The sequence below is a fragment of the Cebus imitator genome, unplaced genomic scaffold, assembly GCF_001604975.1.
Source record: "Cebus imitator isolate Cc_AM_T3 unplaced genomic scaffold, Cebus_imitator-1.0 Scaffold280, whole genome shotgun sequence".
NCBI classification, from domain to species: Eukaryota; Metazoa; Chordata; class Mammalia; order Primates; family Cebidae; genus Cebus; species Cebus imitator.
This window is the reverse complement of record NW_016107595.1, coordinates 1,581,388-1,596,363: the sequence shown is the minus strand read 5'-3', so window position 1 is coordinate 1,596,363 and position 14,976 is coordinate 1,581,388. Positions and strand designations below refer to the sequence as shown.

Genomic DNA, 14,976 nt, shown 5'->3' with positions numbered 1-14,976 from the left:
TGAGTGGATGGATGAACGAGCAAATGAATGGATGGAGGGATGGATGGATGAATAGGTGAATGGATGGGTGCATAGTTGCATAGTAACGGAATGAATGGATAGATGTAGGGAACCAGCCCCCACATCACCCGTGGGTACCCCAAGTTCCGTGGCAACAAAGGATTGAGAAAATGACAGATTAAGGGTGAAAGTGGGACCAGGGGGCCATCACTTATTCCTGGAGGCAGTGAAAGCCCCGAGCTCTGATCTCACACTATTTATTGGCTACAATCACTTTGATCTATAGGGTAGGGGTGGAGTGATGGTCGGGAGAGGGTGACGTGATGGTGGAGTGAATCAGTGAGCCGGAACTGGTGTGTCATTCTAAAGTTTGATAACAGTGGCGGTTTGGGAGTTTCACAAAACGAGAACATGCGGTTATCCTTAGCCTATTATCTATGTGCAGCTGGTGGAATGCGGGCCTTACAAGGAACCTACAAGTCTGGCTATGTCATAGTGCTACAGAGGGGTTTTACGTCCTTGAGCACAATATTTATGGTAACAGAGCCTAGGTCACCCTGCACTGGAACATAAGGCATGGAGAGGCCTTCCTCCCCAGAGGCCTTCTGTGGCCTTCCACAGTTTATTGTTCCTGATTTCTTTTATACATGCAACCAATTTATGTAGGCACACTGTAAGCCCTTCCTCCATTTCTGCTTCTCCCAACAGATAGAGGGATGGATGGATGGATGGATGGATGGGTAGACGGATAAATAGACAGATGGGTAAGTGGGTGGATGGATGGATAGTTAGTTGCATGAGTGGGTGAATGAATGGATGGAAGGATGGATGGATGATAGATAAATGAGTTGGTGAATGTATGGGTGAATAGTTGTGTGAGTGGATGAATGAATGAATGGAAGGACAGATGGATGAGTGGGTGGAGGCTCAAGAAGAAACGAAGCCTTAGTGCAGAGTCAGCCAGCAGTGGCTATGAGGGAACCTGAACCCAAATCCCTCTACCCTATCCTACACTCCTAGGGCAGGGAAGGACAAAGCAGCCCATACCGTCTGTCTTCTGCCTGCCAAAGCTTTATACTTCCATGCCTTTGCCAGGTTTCCCCAGGAGCTGAATGTGGGTAAAATCAGCGCTGAAGTGATGTGGAATCTGTTTGCCCAAGACATGAAGTATGCCATGGAGGGTGAGTTTCCCGCCCCAGTGTTCCCCAGCCTGGCCACAGAGGTGGCTGCTCCTCTGTGTCCCCCGCCAAGGCTGTGAGTACCCTATACCCTTATGCCTGAGTTGGACATCAGTGACGGCCAGAGTGGGCAGCCTCTCTGCCGAGACACAGGGTGGCAGACCTTCCAGCTGTGCCACCCTCTTTGTCCCTGGCCAGAGCATGACAAACATCGTCTATGCAAGAGTGCCGACTACATGAACCTCCACTTCAAGGTGAAATGGCTCTACAATGAGTATGTGACAGAACTTCCTGCCTTTAAGGACCGTGTGCCTGAGTACCCTGCGTAAGTCCCTTGCCTCAAGCCCAGCCCAAGCCAGAGCCATAGCACTGACTGCTAGAAGGAAACCCAGAGGGGAGGGCTGACCTATTCATGTTACCTGGGCATCGGGGGCACAGGTTGGGCTCGAATCCAGTGTTCTCTAGGCTCAGCCATTGAGCAGTTGACTCCTATAGCCCAGAAAATTCCTAGCCTGGCCTAGTCATAACAACAACAGGAAGCATGCGACTTTCTCATTTTATCCTTTGACAATTCTATGAGTTAAGGTGGGATCATTTTAACTCCTATTTTGCGGAGGAGAAATTGGAGAGTTAAAGATGCCAAATGGCCAGGCACAGTGGCACATGCCTGGAGTCCTGGCAATTTGGGAGGCTGAGGCAGGAAGCTTGCTTGAATCCAGGAGTTCAAGACCTGCCTGGACAAGGTAGTGAGACCCCATCTCTAAAATGAGTGAATGGGTCAGGCACAGTGGCTTGTGCCTGTAATCCCAGGACTTTGGGAGGCCAAGGCAGGAGATCACCTGAGGTCAGGAGTTCGAGACCAGCCTAGCCAACAAGGCAAACCCTCAGCTCTACAAAAATACAAAAATTGACCAGGTACAGTGGCTCACACCTGTAATCCCAGCTCTTAGGGAGGCTGAGGTGGGTGGATCACCGGAGGTCAGGAGTTTGAGACCACCCTGGCCAACGTCATAAAACCCCGTCTCCACTAAAAATACAAAAATTAGCCAGATGTGGTGGCATGTGTCTGTAATCCCAGCTATGCAGGAAGCCGAGGCAGGAGAATCACTTGAACCCGAGAGGCAGAGGTTGCAGTGAGCTGAGATCGCACCACTGCACTCCAGCCTGGGCAACAGAGCAAGACCCTGTCTCAAAAAAAAAAAAAAAAAGGAAAAGAAAAAAGAAAAGAAAGAAAGAAAAGAAAAGAGAGAAAGAAAAGAAAAACAAGAGCTTGGTTGGGCACAGTGGCTCACAGCTGTAATTGTAACACTTTGCGAGACCGAAGCAGGAGGATGACCTGAGGTCAGGAGTTCGAGACCAGCCAGGCCAACATGGTGAAACCCCAACTCTACTAAAAAATATAAAAATTAGTTGGGCGTGGTGGCACATGCCTGTAGTCCCAGCTACTTAGGAGGCTGAGGCAGGAGAATTGCTTGAACCCAGGAGACAGAGGTTGCCATGAGGAGAGATTGCACCACTGCACTCCAGCCTGGATTGAGGTATGAAAGAGTGAGACTCTGTCGCAATAATAAAATGAAATAAAACCAAACAAGAGCTCAGAGAAAAAACCCACTTGATATGGGCAGTGTATCTGAACTAGGATTCCCACAGGTCTGGGCCCTGCTGTAAAAGGGGCCACTCAATCTATTTCATTAGTCGGGTAACTGAGGCTCAGTGCAGGAGGTGGGCGGAGGGGCAGCCGCTCAAGGCTGCAGGGAGAGCTCCAGGAAGAGTAGGGGCCACTGTAGCACCACCTAGCATTGGGTCAGAACCAGGCAGCGCAGAGGTGGAGGAAGCCAAGAGCTGGCAGAGCCCCACCCCGGCTCTTCATTCCAGATGGTTTGAACCCTTCGTCATCCAGTGGCTGGACGAGAATGAGGAGGTGTCCCGGGATTTCCTGCATGGCGCCCTGGAGCGAGACAAGAAGGATGGGGTAAGAAGGCCAACCCACAACCAAGTTCCTAATCTTTCTGTTGAGGTAGAGTTTCGGGGGAAATTTGCCCTTGGGATGAGGCCGGTCTCTGATAGGTATCCGCCATCTTTGTCTCGCTCATGGTTTTTTAAATCTTTTGTTTATTCATCAACTACAAAATGTGAGTTCCAGGCCAGGTGTGGTGTTTCACGCCTGTAATCCCAGCACTTTGGGAAGCTGAGGTGGGTGGATCACCTGAGGTTGGGAGTTCGAAACCAGCCTGACCAACATGGTGAAACCCGTCTTTAAAAAAAAATATTTTTTTTGATGTGAGTTCCATCAAGCCAAACGTCTCCATACACCCTGGCTTCCGTGTCCACCTCTAGAGGTTGGCTCTAAGTCAACCTCAGCCTCTGCCATCTCACCCTGGGGAAGGTGGTCTCTGACTCTCCCTGTGGAGAGTGGGAGAGTCGGGCTCTGGGGCTTCTCTGGCGCTGATCTCCTCCTTCCCCCGGCCTTCTTTCCCCTGCAGTTCCAGCAGACCTCAGAGCATGCTCTGTTCTCCTGTTCCGTGGTGGATGTCTTCTCCCAACTCAACCAGAGCTTTGAAATCATCAAGAAACTTGAGTGCCCTGACCCCCAGATTGTGGGGCACTACATGAGACGCTTTGCCAAGGTGTGGGAAAGTGGGCAGGGTTGGGGCTGGGGGCTGGGGTCAGAGGTGGGGAATTGAGGTCAGAGTTGGAGATAGGTTACAGTTGGGGATGGTGGTGTCACTGATGCTGGGATTGACGTTGGGTTGAAGTTGAGGTTGAGATGAGGTTGGAGTTGAGGTTTGGCTGGAGGTCGGGGTTGGGGCTGGTGTTTACACTGAGATTGGAGTTGAGGTTGGCATTGGAGTTGAGGTGTAGGCTCAGGTTGAAGTTGAGGTGCAGTTTGAGATCAGGTTGAGATGGGTGGATGGGTGGGTGGGTGAGTGGGTGGATGGGTAGATGGATGGATGGTGGATAGATATAGGTGGGTAAATATTTAGATGGATAAATAATTTTTTTTTTTGAGACAGAGTCTTGCACTATTGCCTGGGCTGGAGTGTAGTGGTGTGGTCTCGGCTCACTGCAATCTCTGCCTCCCAGGTTCAAGTGATTCTCCTTGTCTCAGCCTCCCAAGAAGCTGGAATTACAGGTGCACACCACCATGCCCAGCTAAATTTTTTGTATCTTTAGTAGAGACAGAGTTTCACCATGTTGGTCAGGCTGGTCTTGAACTCCTGACCTTGTGATCCGCCCGCCTTGGCCTCCCGAAGTGCTGGGATTACAGGTGTGAGCTACCGCTCCTGCCTGAATAAATGTTTTGAAGACTTCAGGGTGTGAACTGAGGATTTGAGGTCATTGGTGCAGTTGGCAACGCCGTTTGGTTGGAGTTTGAGGCTGGGCTGCGTCTTGATTTGGGATCGAGGTTGGAGTGAGTGCTGAGATTGATACAGAATTTGAGTGAGTCTTGGGGTGAGTTTGAGGGTTGGGATCATTGGGGTTGAGGTTTGATTGATTGGCATTAGGCTGTGTTGACCTTGGGGATTGCAGGTAGGAACTGGCTTTTGATTTAAGATCAGGTCATACTTGTAGTTGAGGCTGGGTTAATATGATGCTTGGTTGCTCTGAAAAAGAGCTGGGTTGGCCAGGCGCGGTGACTCACATCTGTAATCCCAGCACTTTGGGAGGCCGAGGCGGGCAGATCACAAGGTCAGGAGTTCGAGACCATTCTGACCAACATGGTGAAACCCCAATACAAAAATCAGCTGGGTGTGGTGTCATTTGCCTGTAGTCCCAGCAACTTAGGAGGCTGAGGCAGGAGAATTGCTTGAACCCAGGAGGCGGAGGTTGTGGTGAGCCGAGATCATGCCATTGCACTCTAGCCTGGGCCACAGAGCAAGACTCTGTCTCAAAAAAAGAAAAGAAAAGAACAAAGAAAAAGAGCTGGGTCTACATAAAATGATTGTCTTCACCGAGTGGCACCTCCTCTAGGCCTTGATGGTCATCTTGGGTGGAGAATCTGCCTAGCCCAAGGGTCCATCTTAGGTGCTAATAGGTTTGAGCTCATCACTGATCTCACTAGTGGCTCTTGATGGCACCTGGTGACTGGAACCTGCCTTGGTCCCAGCCTCTCCTCTCACCCACACTCTGTGTCTTCCCAGACCATCAGTAATGTGCTCCTCCAGTACGCAGACATCATCTCCAAGGACTTTGCCTCCTACTGCTCCAAGGAGAAGGAGAAAGTGGTGACCTGCGGGGGCCCCTGACCTATCCCCTCCTCAGCCCCATTCAGCATCCCCAGGGCTCCCTTCTTCCCAGGGCCCTGACACCTGGTGCTATGTGTGTCCAGCTGTGTGTAATCTGACTGGCTTGCGTGTGTGGTTAGAGGTGCTTGTTTGAATGTGTGTGATCAGAGTGTATCTAGTTGCGTGTGCCTGAGTGTATGGGATCCGAGTGCATGTGACTGTGTATTGTCTGTGTTGGCTGGTATACTGTGTGTGTGTGAGTCCGTGAACATCTGAGTGTGCTGGCTTTGTTAACTGGGTGTAGCATGAATGTGTGTGTGAGTCTGGCTGTGCACATCTAAGTGCGCATGCCTGATTACGTTTCATCTAGCTGTGTTAAGTGGGTATAACGTGAGCATACGTGTGACTGTCTGTGTGTGTTTGTACATATCTGAGTGTGGGTGTCTAGCCATGTTCTATCCGTCTGTGTTAATTGGGTAAAGCATGAGTGTGTGTATGTGTGTGTGTGTTCAACTGTGCACATCTCGGTGTACATCTCGTATTTTATCTAGCTGTGTTAACCGGTTGTAGTGTGTGTGTATGCTTATGTGTGTGTCCAACTGTGCGTGTCTGGGTGTGTGCGACCATGTTTCGTCTGGCTGAGTTAACTGCATATAGTGTGAGAGTATAAGTGAGTGTGAGTGTGTGTGTACGTCTGGCTGTGTTGACTGTGCATGGTGTGAGTGTGTGTCTGTGGCTGTGTCTGGCTGTGCCTGTCTGGATTTGTGTGTCTTTGGGGGATCTTGTGTGTACATCTGGGTGTGAGGGCACCCACCTTAGTGTGGCACTGTTGGCTGTTGCAAATGAAGCCTTCGGGGTGTGAACTGGAAAACTTTGGGCCCCTGCAGGAAACTGCACTACCCCAGAGTTCCCAGCCCCTCTGATGGACCTACCGGGCCTGGGGTTGGGAGATTACTTGAGTCCTCCTTGTCCCACCAATCCCCAGAGATGCCCCCTCCCGACAACACGCCCAGAAACCTGAGCCCAAATGCTGCCTTCCATCTGCAGGTGACCCTGCAGAACCCCAGCTTCCTCCAAACCCAGACCCTGAAACCATCCCGAGGTCCCTGGCAGTGGGTAGGGGGGCTCTGGGGAGAGGTCCTGAGGCCTGACTCCCCTTTCTGTTCCCCTCCACAGCCCTGCATCCTCATGAACAACACGCAACAGCTACGAGTTCAGCTGGAGAAGATGTTCGAAGCCATGGGAGGGAAGGAGGTGAGGCAGGGCCCAGGCAGGGCTGGAGAAGGGATGGGGGCACCCCCACCATTGCGTGTGTTCCTGCAGGCCCCCGAGCTCATATGCCACCAGGCCTGGGGATAAATTCCAGCTCAACCATGCTCTTAAATCCAGGCATGCCGTGCAACTCTCTGTGCCTCAGTTTCCCCTGCAGCCCCTTGGGATCCCTTTCCCTGGGTCAGATGAGAAAGTGCCCAGTACGTGTGGATGCTTACTGGACCTGGCCTGATGTCCCTTCTCTCTCCTTAGTTGGATGCCGAAGCCAGTGACATCTTGAAGGAGCTTCAGGTGAAACTCAATAATGTCTTGGACGAACTCAGCCGGGTGTTTGCTACCAGGTGGGAGCATCTCCAGGGCTGGGGGCAGTGGGGAGGGAACAGCCCCCAGCCCTCTGAGCCTGGGGCATCTGGAGGCTCAGCAGATGTAGAAATGAAGATTGCAGGCTCAGAGTTAGACAAGGCTGAGTTCAAATCTTGGCTTTACTGCTTACTAGCTGTGACTAGTGACTCCCTTGGGGGAATCACTTAACCTCTCTGAGCCTTATATATTTTTTTATTCCTCTGTAAAGTGTGGGTGATGACCATAATAGTACCTGAGTAGGATTTTGAGAATGAACAACAGGCAAATGTCTTATCCTTTTGCCTGGTTCTGCTGTTATGATTCTTCATTCTTGCTTGATTATGTGCTGTGATGCTGATTATGACCTTAACAACCACAGGTCAGCATTTGCGTCTTCATCCAGCCCTTCCTCTGGTCTGAGCCCTTCCCTTCTGTGTCCCCAGCTTCCAGCCACACATTGAAGAGTGTGTCAAACAGATGGGTGACATCCTTAGCCAGGTTAAGGGCACAGGCAATGTGCCAGCCAGTGCCTGCAGTAGCGTGGCCCAGGATGCTGACAATGTGTTACAGCCCATCATGGACCTGCTGGACAGCAAGTGAGCCGGGCCAGGTGGACTGGGCTGGCCAGGGAGGGGCTGGGGCAGGGCCAGAGTGACCCAGGAACTGGTCTGCAGAGAGTGTGCAGGGAACATTTGCTGGGTGGTCATTGGATGGGTGAATAGATGTTTTGATGTATAGCTGGATGGATGTCTGGCTGGCTGGCTGGATGGATGGATGGATAGATGGATGGATGGATGGCTGGATGTCTGGCTGGCTGGCTGGCTGGCTGGCTGGCTGGCTGGATGGATGGATGGTTGGATGGATGGATAGATAAATGGATGGATAGGTGAACAAATATTTGGATGGATAATAAATGTTTTGATGGATAAATGGATGGACAGATGGGTGGATGGATGAATAAATGGATGGGTGGATGAGTGGATGGATGGATGGATAGGTGGATAAATATTTGGATGAATGAATAAATGTTTTGATGCACAGATGGCTGGATGGATGCATGGATGGATGCACGGATGGATGGATGATTAGGTCGATAGATATTTGGATCATTGAATAAATGTTTTGATGCAGAAATGGATGGACAGATGGCTGGCTGGGTGAATAAATGAATGGGTGGATGGGTGGGCAGATGGGTAGGTGGATGGATGGTACATGGATACAGGTGGATAAATATTTGGATGGATAAATAAATGTTGTGATGCATAAATGAATGGACAGATGGGTAGGTGGGTAGATGAGTGGGTCAGTGGATGGATGGATGGATGGATGGATGGATGAATAGGTGGGAAATATTTGGATGGATGAATAAATGTTTTGATGCATAGATGGATGGACAGATGGATGAATGAACTAGTGGATGGATAAATAAATGGACCAGTGGGTAGATGGATAGAAGGATACATAGAAGGATGGATGGATGAACAGATGGATGGATGGATGGATGGATAGAAAAATAGAGAATTAAAGACCACTGGAGGAGGGATAGATTGGTGGGTACTGGATCAGTTGGTGGATAGATCATGGTGGACTGCCTCTCTCCTTCAACCCCTATACATCCAACCACAATTTCTTTGCTGTTTTCCCTTTCAAGTCTGCCCTCCTCTGACCATTCCCCTCCTCTTTCTCCTGGGCTTGGCCTTATCCCTTATAGTCCCTGATCTCCATCCTTCCTGTTTCAGTTCATCCCCCACACTGTTCTTTCAAACATGAAAGGCTGGCTACGTCTCCCTCTTGAATGCACCATGGCTCCCCATTACCCCTAGCCTCATGATAAGGCCCAAGTCTTCCAGACACTGATGCCCCTTCCCATCTGGTCCCTGCTGGCCAGTCCAACCACCACTCACTCTTCTTTTTATGCATCAGATATCACAGCCCCGTTAGACCACCCAGGGGTCCCTGTACAGGCTGTGTGCCCTCTTTCATGTCTGTGGAATGCCTTGCCCAGCTGTTAAGGGAAGGGGCTCTGTGGGTTGGGACCAGCTGGGCCCCCTCTCAGACCTGCCCCTCCCCCCCAGCCTGACCCTCTTTGCCAAAATCTGTGAGAAGACGGTGCTGAAACGAGTGCTGAAGGAGCTGTGGAAGCTGGTTATGAACACCATGGAGAAAACCATCGTCCTGCCACCCCTCACCGACCAGACGGTGAGGCCTGCAGGGGGCCCATGGGGACACTTAGGTCACCTCCCTGGTGGGAGCCCAGAAAACTTGGTGCCTAGAGAGGCTGGGGGGTGTGAACAAAGGCGTCCAGGCTCAGAGAGGTCATCCAGGCTCAAGGTCCATCCAAGGGTCGTGGAAGCCACCAGAGGTCAGTGGGGCCATTCAGAGGTCAGAGAGGTCACATGGGGGTTAAAGTTCATCAAAGAGTTAAGGAGGTCATTCAGAGTCCATCACGGTGACTCCAGGGTCAAAGAGATTAGGTAGTCAAGAGATATCTAAAGTCATAGAGGTCGCATGTAGGTCAAAAGAGCATTCAGAGATCAGAGGTCATCTAGAAAACAGGTAGGCTTCCGTCATGGAAGGCATAGACCTTGGCTGGGCACCATGGCTCACACTTGCAATCCCAGCACTTTGGGAGGCCCGAGGCAGGCAGACTGGTTGAGGTCAGGGGTTCAAGACCAGCCTGGGCAACATGGTAAAATCCTGTCTCTACTAAAAATACAGAAATTAGCTGGGTGTGGTGGCACATGACTGTGATCCCAGCTTCTTGGGAAGCGGGGACACGAGAATTGTTTGAACCGGGAGGTGGAGGCTGCAGTGAGCCAAGATGGCGCCACTGCACTCCAGCCTGGGCGAGAGTGAGACCCTGTCTCAAAAAAAAAAAAAAAAAAAAAAAAAAAAAAAAAAAAAAAAAAAAAAAAAAAAAAAAAAAAAAAAAAAAAAAACACATAGACATCAAAGACATCAATGGTGGGTTTTTCTAAGGGCTTTGGGGCTCATTCCAAAGATCAGAGATCAATAGACCAGGGGGCTCCTGGAGGTCAGCCAGAGGTGATGAAGGGCATCCAGGGTCAGAGAGGTCAAGTAGAGGTCAGTGGCCATCCAGAGACCAGGATCTATAGAACTCCTCCCCTGCCAAGGACCAGGGGGACCCAGACATCTGTAGAGGGATGTAGTTGGGTGTGGGTCCCTCCGGGAGGCCTCAGGAACCTGAGGACAGCAATGGCACGTGGGCTATGGGCACATCAAGGAACAGGGAGGTCTTCCCCAAGGAAGGCTGGAGGCTTGGGGAGGGTGCTCGGGGGCCAAAGAGAGGCGACAATAGTCGGGGAGGCCCGGACTTACCAACCTCCCCAATCCTGTGGGTTGGGCTGGGGCAGGGGTCATGCCCCTCTCGTCGGGGAGGCCCGGACTTCCCAGCCTCCCCGATCCTGTGGGTTGGACTGGGGCAGGGGTCTTGCCCCTCCTTGCTGCCGTCTCCGACCCCTCCCTGGCCTTCCTGGGAAACTTATGGTACCTTATTCCCCCCCCTCCCCCACCACCCCGCCCCCGTCATGGCTGACAGATGATCGTAAGTAGAGGCCCGTCTGTCTGTCTGTCTGTCCGTCCGCTCTGTGTCGGGACTCAGCCCACCGCGTCGCTGCACCCCTCTCCCCACCCACCCAGCGCCCCCTCCTCACCCACCATCCTCCCTCCCGCCTAGATGTGCCTGTGTCTGTCTGGGGCAGGGCATGGGGAGGGGGCAGGACTGGGAGGGAGGGAGACCACACCCACCCACCCTGTCCCATTGAAGTCCAGAGGAGCCCCCCTCCAACCCACTTCCAAACCCTGGGCCCAGCTCCTCCTTCGCAGCGGACTTGCCATCTATGGGTAGAATCCAACCTCGCTCCCGTGCCCAGATGCCACCAGATGCCCTGAATCTAGAAAGAGGATCAGCCCCAGGATCCCTCTGACCTCCTCTTTGGGCTCTGAACTGTCAGCAGCTTCCCAGAATGCAGATCCTCAACGTGAGGGTCTCTACTTCTGACTCCCCTGAAATTCCATGCTCCAGACCATTCCTCAGTACCCCACCACCCTGCCGACCCGACTCCCGCCATCCACACTGGCACACACCAATGCCAGACACACACCCAGGTGCCCAAGTGGGAGACTTGTGTCATGGCTTTGATGTCACGCAGACTTGGGGTCAGTTCCTAGCCTTGCCACTCTCTCTCTCTGTGTGACCTTGGGAAGTCATTTGACCTCCCAGCCTCTGTTTCCTTGTCTGGAAAATGGGGCTCATTGCATCATGTCCCTGAAGGTAGTTCTAAGAACCAAATGGCATGATGCATTAAAATACTCATCTCAGTATTGCTTGAACCCAGGAGACAGACGTTGCAGTGAGCCAAGATCATGCCACTACACTCTCAGTGACTGGCCCAGAGGCAGCGATCACTAAATCAGAGCTAATGATGGTGGTGGTGGTGGTGGGGGCAGTGATATGCAGACATGTACGAGAGTAGAGACAAAACAACTTCAGATTTTCCCTTTGTGGGCAAGACAAGGCTGTCACAGATTTCACTTTGTCAAAAGTTTACAAGTGCTCTTCTTACTTCTTGGTAGCTGCAGCCTGGGTCTTTGGCTGTAACCATAGAGAGCCAAAGGATATGCTTTGGTGGCAGCATAGCCAACCACAGCAATGCACTTATGGGCGGGGGATAAAAGAATTTGCATTTAATGACTGCCCATATGCCAGACCTTCTCATAGCCCCCGTTTCAGCTCACCTTCATAACAGGCCTTTGAATGAGGTGGATATTATTGTCCCCATTTTGCAGATGAGGAAAGCTGAGGCTCAGAGAGAAGTCATTTGTTCAAGGTCATATGGTAAATGCCAGAGTCAGGATTCAAATTCAGATCTGTCTGAATATGCAGCCCATTTTCTTTGCTATTAACCCAAGAACCAAGAGTCTCATTGTACAGTAAATGTAAACGGATTATGTTTTGGCAGTGACTTCTCTCCTTTCTTTCTGGCTTTCTCTAGCTCTGTATCTCTATCTCTTTCTCTCTCTCTCTGTTTACTGTCTCTGACTCTCACACCATTTAAGAGTCAGTCATTAAAGCGCACGCGTGCGCGCGCACACACACACACACACACACACACACACACCACAATCCCCATGCAACCCAATCATCAGTCCCCTGTGCAGTGTGGATTCCCCTGTCCCCATGAATATACCTGTGAGCATCCTGGGTTCCCACCCTGCACAACTTGCCAGGTTGATCACCCTGTGACATTGTCTCTGCAGGGGAACCTCTTGAGAAAACATGGCAAGGGATTAGAAAAGGTAATGAGGGCCTCATCTCACTGAGGCCCTGAGCTCTGGTGTCTGGGCATGTGTGTGCATGTGTGTGCATCTGTGCACCTGGGCAGGAAGGCCAGCTGGGGGTCGTGGGTAGGGATAGCTGTCCTAACCAAGTCCCGAAAAACCAGAAGTCAGAGATGAAGTGATTCTCCAGGGACAGAATGTGCAGCGTGTGTGCAAATGTGAACTAATGTGTGTGCACAAACAGCTCCCATCCTCCCACAGCAGTACCTACAGCCCTGGGCTCAGCTGAAACTCTGTGGCTTCTTGAAGAGCCTACATACTGGATCACCACTCTGGATTGAGACATGTTATTTTTTACATAGATTTTTTTTGTTGTTGCTGTGCTAATGGATGTTTGTTGTTACGGAGATGGGAGCTACAGCAACATGGGAGCTACAGCAACACGCAGGCAGCTGTCTTGCTGTGCATTTGTGCAGAAGAAGTTATTGTGCCTGTGTGCATATAAATGGAGTCTTAGCTTTGTGAATGTGGGACACAGGGGTTGCCTACTCTCTCAGCCAGCCCTTTGGGGGTCACATTCAATGTGCCAGGCACCCTATATGTGTATGTGAATCCTTGTGGGGTCAAGGGTGTAGGGGTTTATGTGTGTGATTGTCCACATGCCTGCAAGTGTTTAGGAGTGTATGTGTGTAGTTTCGTGTATGAGTTCTTCAGCATGGAGTGAACTTGCAGTATATGTTAGTATGTTTTTTTGTAGAGTCAGGTACAGAGATATAGGGGCAGCCCCTTAGGAACTGGGGGAGGAGAGATTCCTACCCCTGTTTCATCTCCCCACTTCCCCAGGTACCTCATCCTGGGGCAGTCTGACTGTGGGATGGGGCTGCTTCCAGCCTCCTGGGCACCCAGAGAGTATGCTGGTAGTCAAGGAGTCTAACCCTGAAGCCCATGCTAGGGGACAAGAGGAGGTGCTAACCGGGGAGGGGGCCCACCATTAGACCCAGGACCTGGGGAGGAGCTCCTGGGCTGGGAAGTGGGACTGTGCTTTGAGGGGGCAGGGAAGTCCCACTGAGTATCCTCCCAGCAGCCACCAGAACGCTGACCTCCACCTGATTCTCTCCACAGGGCAGGGTGAAATTGACAAGCCACTCAGACGTAAGACCAGCCTCTCACTGTCTGTCTGGCTCCCACCCCACTCCCTCATCCCACCCCGTGCCCCCTTCCACCTCTGTGGTCCGTGCCGTCTGAGGGCGTACTGTGAACCTGTCTGTTGGTCTCTTCTTCCTTTGTCTGTCTGGCTTGCTCGTGGGGAGTGGTGGGTGGGGGGTTGGTGGGTAGGGCAGAAGGTGCCCAGGAAGGCCCCTGAGCCCTTCCAGACTACAGGTGGGTGCAGCAGGGGAAACTGAGGCCCAGTTCACTGGGCTTCTGAGTAACTGTGCCTTGTAAGAACTTCAGGATCACAGATAAGAAATAAGAATGATAGTAGCAGCCAAGATGATAATAATAACACTAGTAGGAATGACCACATGGCCGGCAGGTAAACTATGAAGATAATTCCAAATATCCCCACTGCAAATGGGCCCCTCCCCATCTAGCCTCACTCAGGACCCCCAGACCATCCCAGAGCCCAGTAATACAAGACTCGTTACCTCAATACTCAGCCCTACTCTGTCCCCCAAGTTTCTGTGGGTATCCCTGTTAGCCAGGGTGAGAATTGAGGCTCAGATGGCTCAGGGACACACTTGGGGCCACCCAGCAGTGACAGAGGAGGCTAGACACATGCATGGCTTCCAGGCTGGAACCCCGTCTCCCTTAACATTGCCTTTGACTTTGAGACCAAGTGATAATTAGTGAACACTGAGCAAGGACTTGTTTACTTCAGACTAAGCCACAAAGTGAATCTAATTTTCCCCATCTAGATGGGAAAACTGAGGCTCAGAGAGGTTAAGTGACTCTCCCAGGGCACACAGCAGGGCTGTGATTTGAACCCAGACCCATCTAGATTGTGAGAGCCATCACCGCATCGCCATCTTGCTAGTATCTGTTTGGGGGTGGGATGGAGGACGGATATGGAGGTGTTTGTTGTATAGAGGGAGGATTTTTCCTTTAAAAGCTCAGACTGGCTAGCAATGTGGCTCATGCCTGTAATCCCAGCACTTTAGGAGACTGAGGTGGAAGGATCAATTGATCCCAGTAATTCAAGACTAGCCTGGACAACATAGCAAGACCCCATCTCTACGAAAAATATTTCAAAAATATTAAAAAATTAGCTGAGCAGCTGGGCGTGGTGACTCATGCCTGTAATCCCAGCACTTTGGGAGGCTGAGGCGGGCAGATCACCTGAGGTTGGGAGTTCGAGACCAGCCTGACCAACAGAGAAACCCCGTCTCTACTAAAAATACAAAAATTAGCCGGGCACGGTGGTGCATACCTGTAATCCCAGCTACTTGGGAGGCTGAAGCAGGAGAATCACTTGAACCCAGGAGGCAGAGGCTGCAGTGATCTGAGATGGTACCATTGCATTCCAGCCTGGACAACAAGAGTGGAACTCCATCTAAAAAAAAAATAAATAAATAAAATTTTTTAAAAATTTAAAAATAGCCAGGCACGGTGGCTCAACACCTGTAATCTAAGCACTTTGGGGGAACGGGGCGGGCAGA

General features: G+C 51.3%; 1 protein-coding gene across 5 annotated transcripts in view; it reads left to right on the top strand.

Annotated features, from left to right (window-relative positions):
* UNC13A (unc-13 homolog A) overlaps window positions 1-14,976 on the top strand; it is an 86,149-nt gene that overhangs the window by 56,535 nt on the left and 14,638 nt on the right. For 2 of the 5 annotated variants that reach the window (XM_037728770.1, XM_037728767.1), the window contains exons 27-38: window positions 1,096-1,181; window positions 1,377-1,503; window positions 3,054-3,150; window positions 3,662-3,805; window positions 5,321-5,401; window positions 6,581-6,658; window positions 6,929-7,017; window positions 7,462-7,614; window positions 9,094-9,217; window positions 10,578-10,583; window positions 12,299-12,337; window positions 13,442-13,471. In XM_037728770.1, coding sequence (XP_037584698.1) covers window positions 1,096-1,181; window positions 1,377-1,503; window positions 3,054-3,150; window positions 3,662-3,805; window positions 5,321-5,401; window positions 6,581-6,658; window positions 6,929-7,017; window positions 7,462-7,614; window positions 9,094-9,217; window positions 10,578-10,583; window positions 12,299-12,337; window positions 13,442-13,471 — 1,054 coding nt within the window. Of the gene's footprint in view, window positions 1-1,095; window positions 1,182-1,376; window positions 1,504-3,053; window positions 3,151-3,661; window positions 3,806-5,320; window positions 5,405-6,580; window positions 6,659-6,928; window positions 7,018-7,461; window positions 7,615-9,093; window positions 9,218-10,577; window positions 10,584-12,298; window positions 12,338-13,441; window positions 13,472-14,976 lie in introns of all 5 variants that reach the window. The other 3 variants (XM_017501258.2, XM_037728768.1, XM_037728769.1) reach the window with 2 other exon arrangements.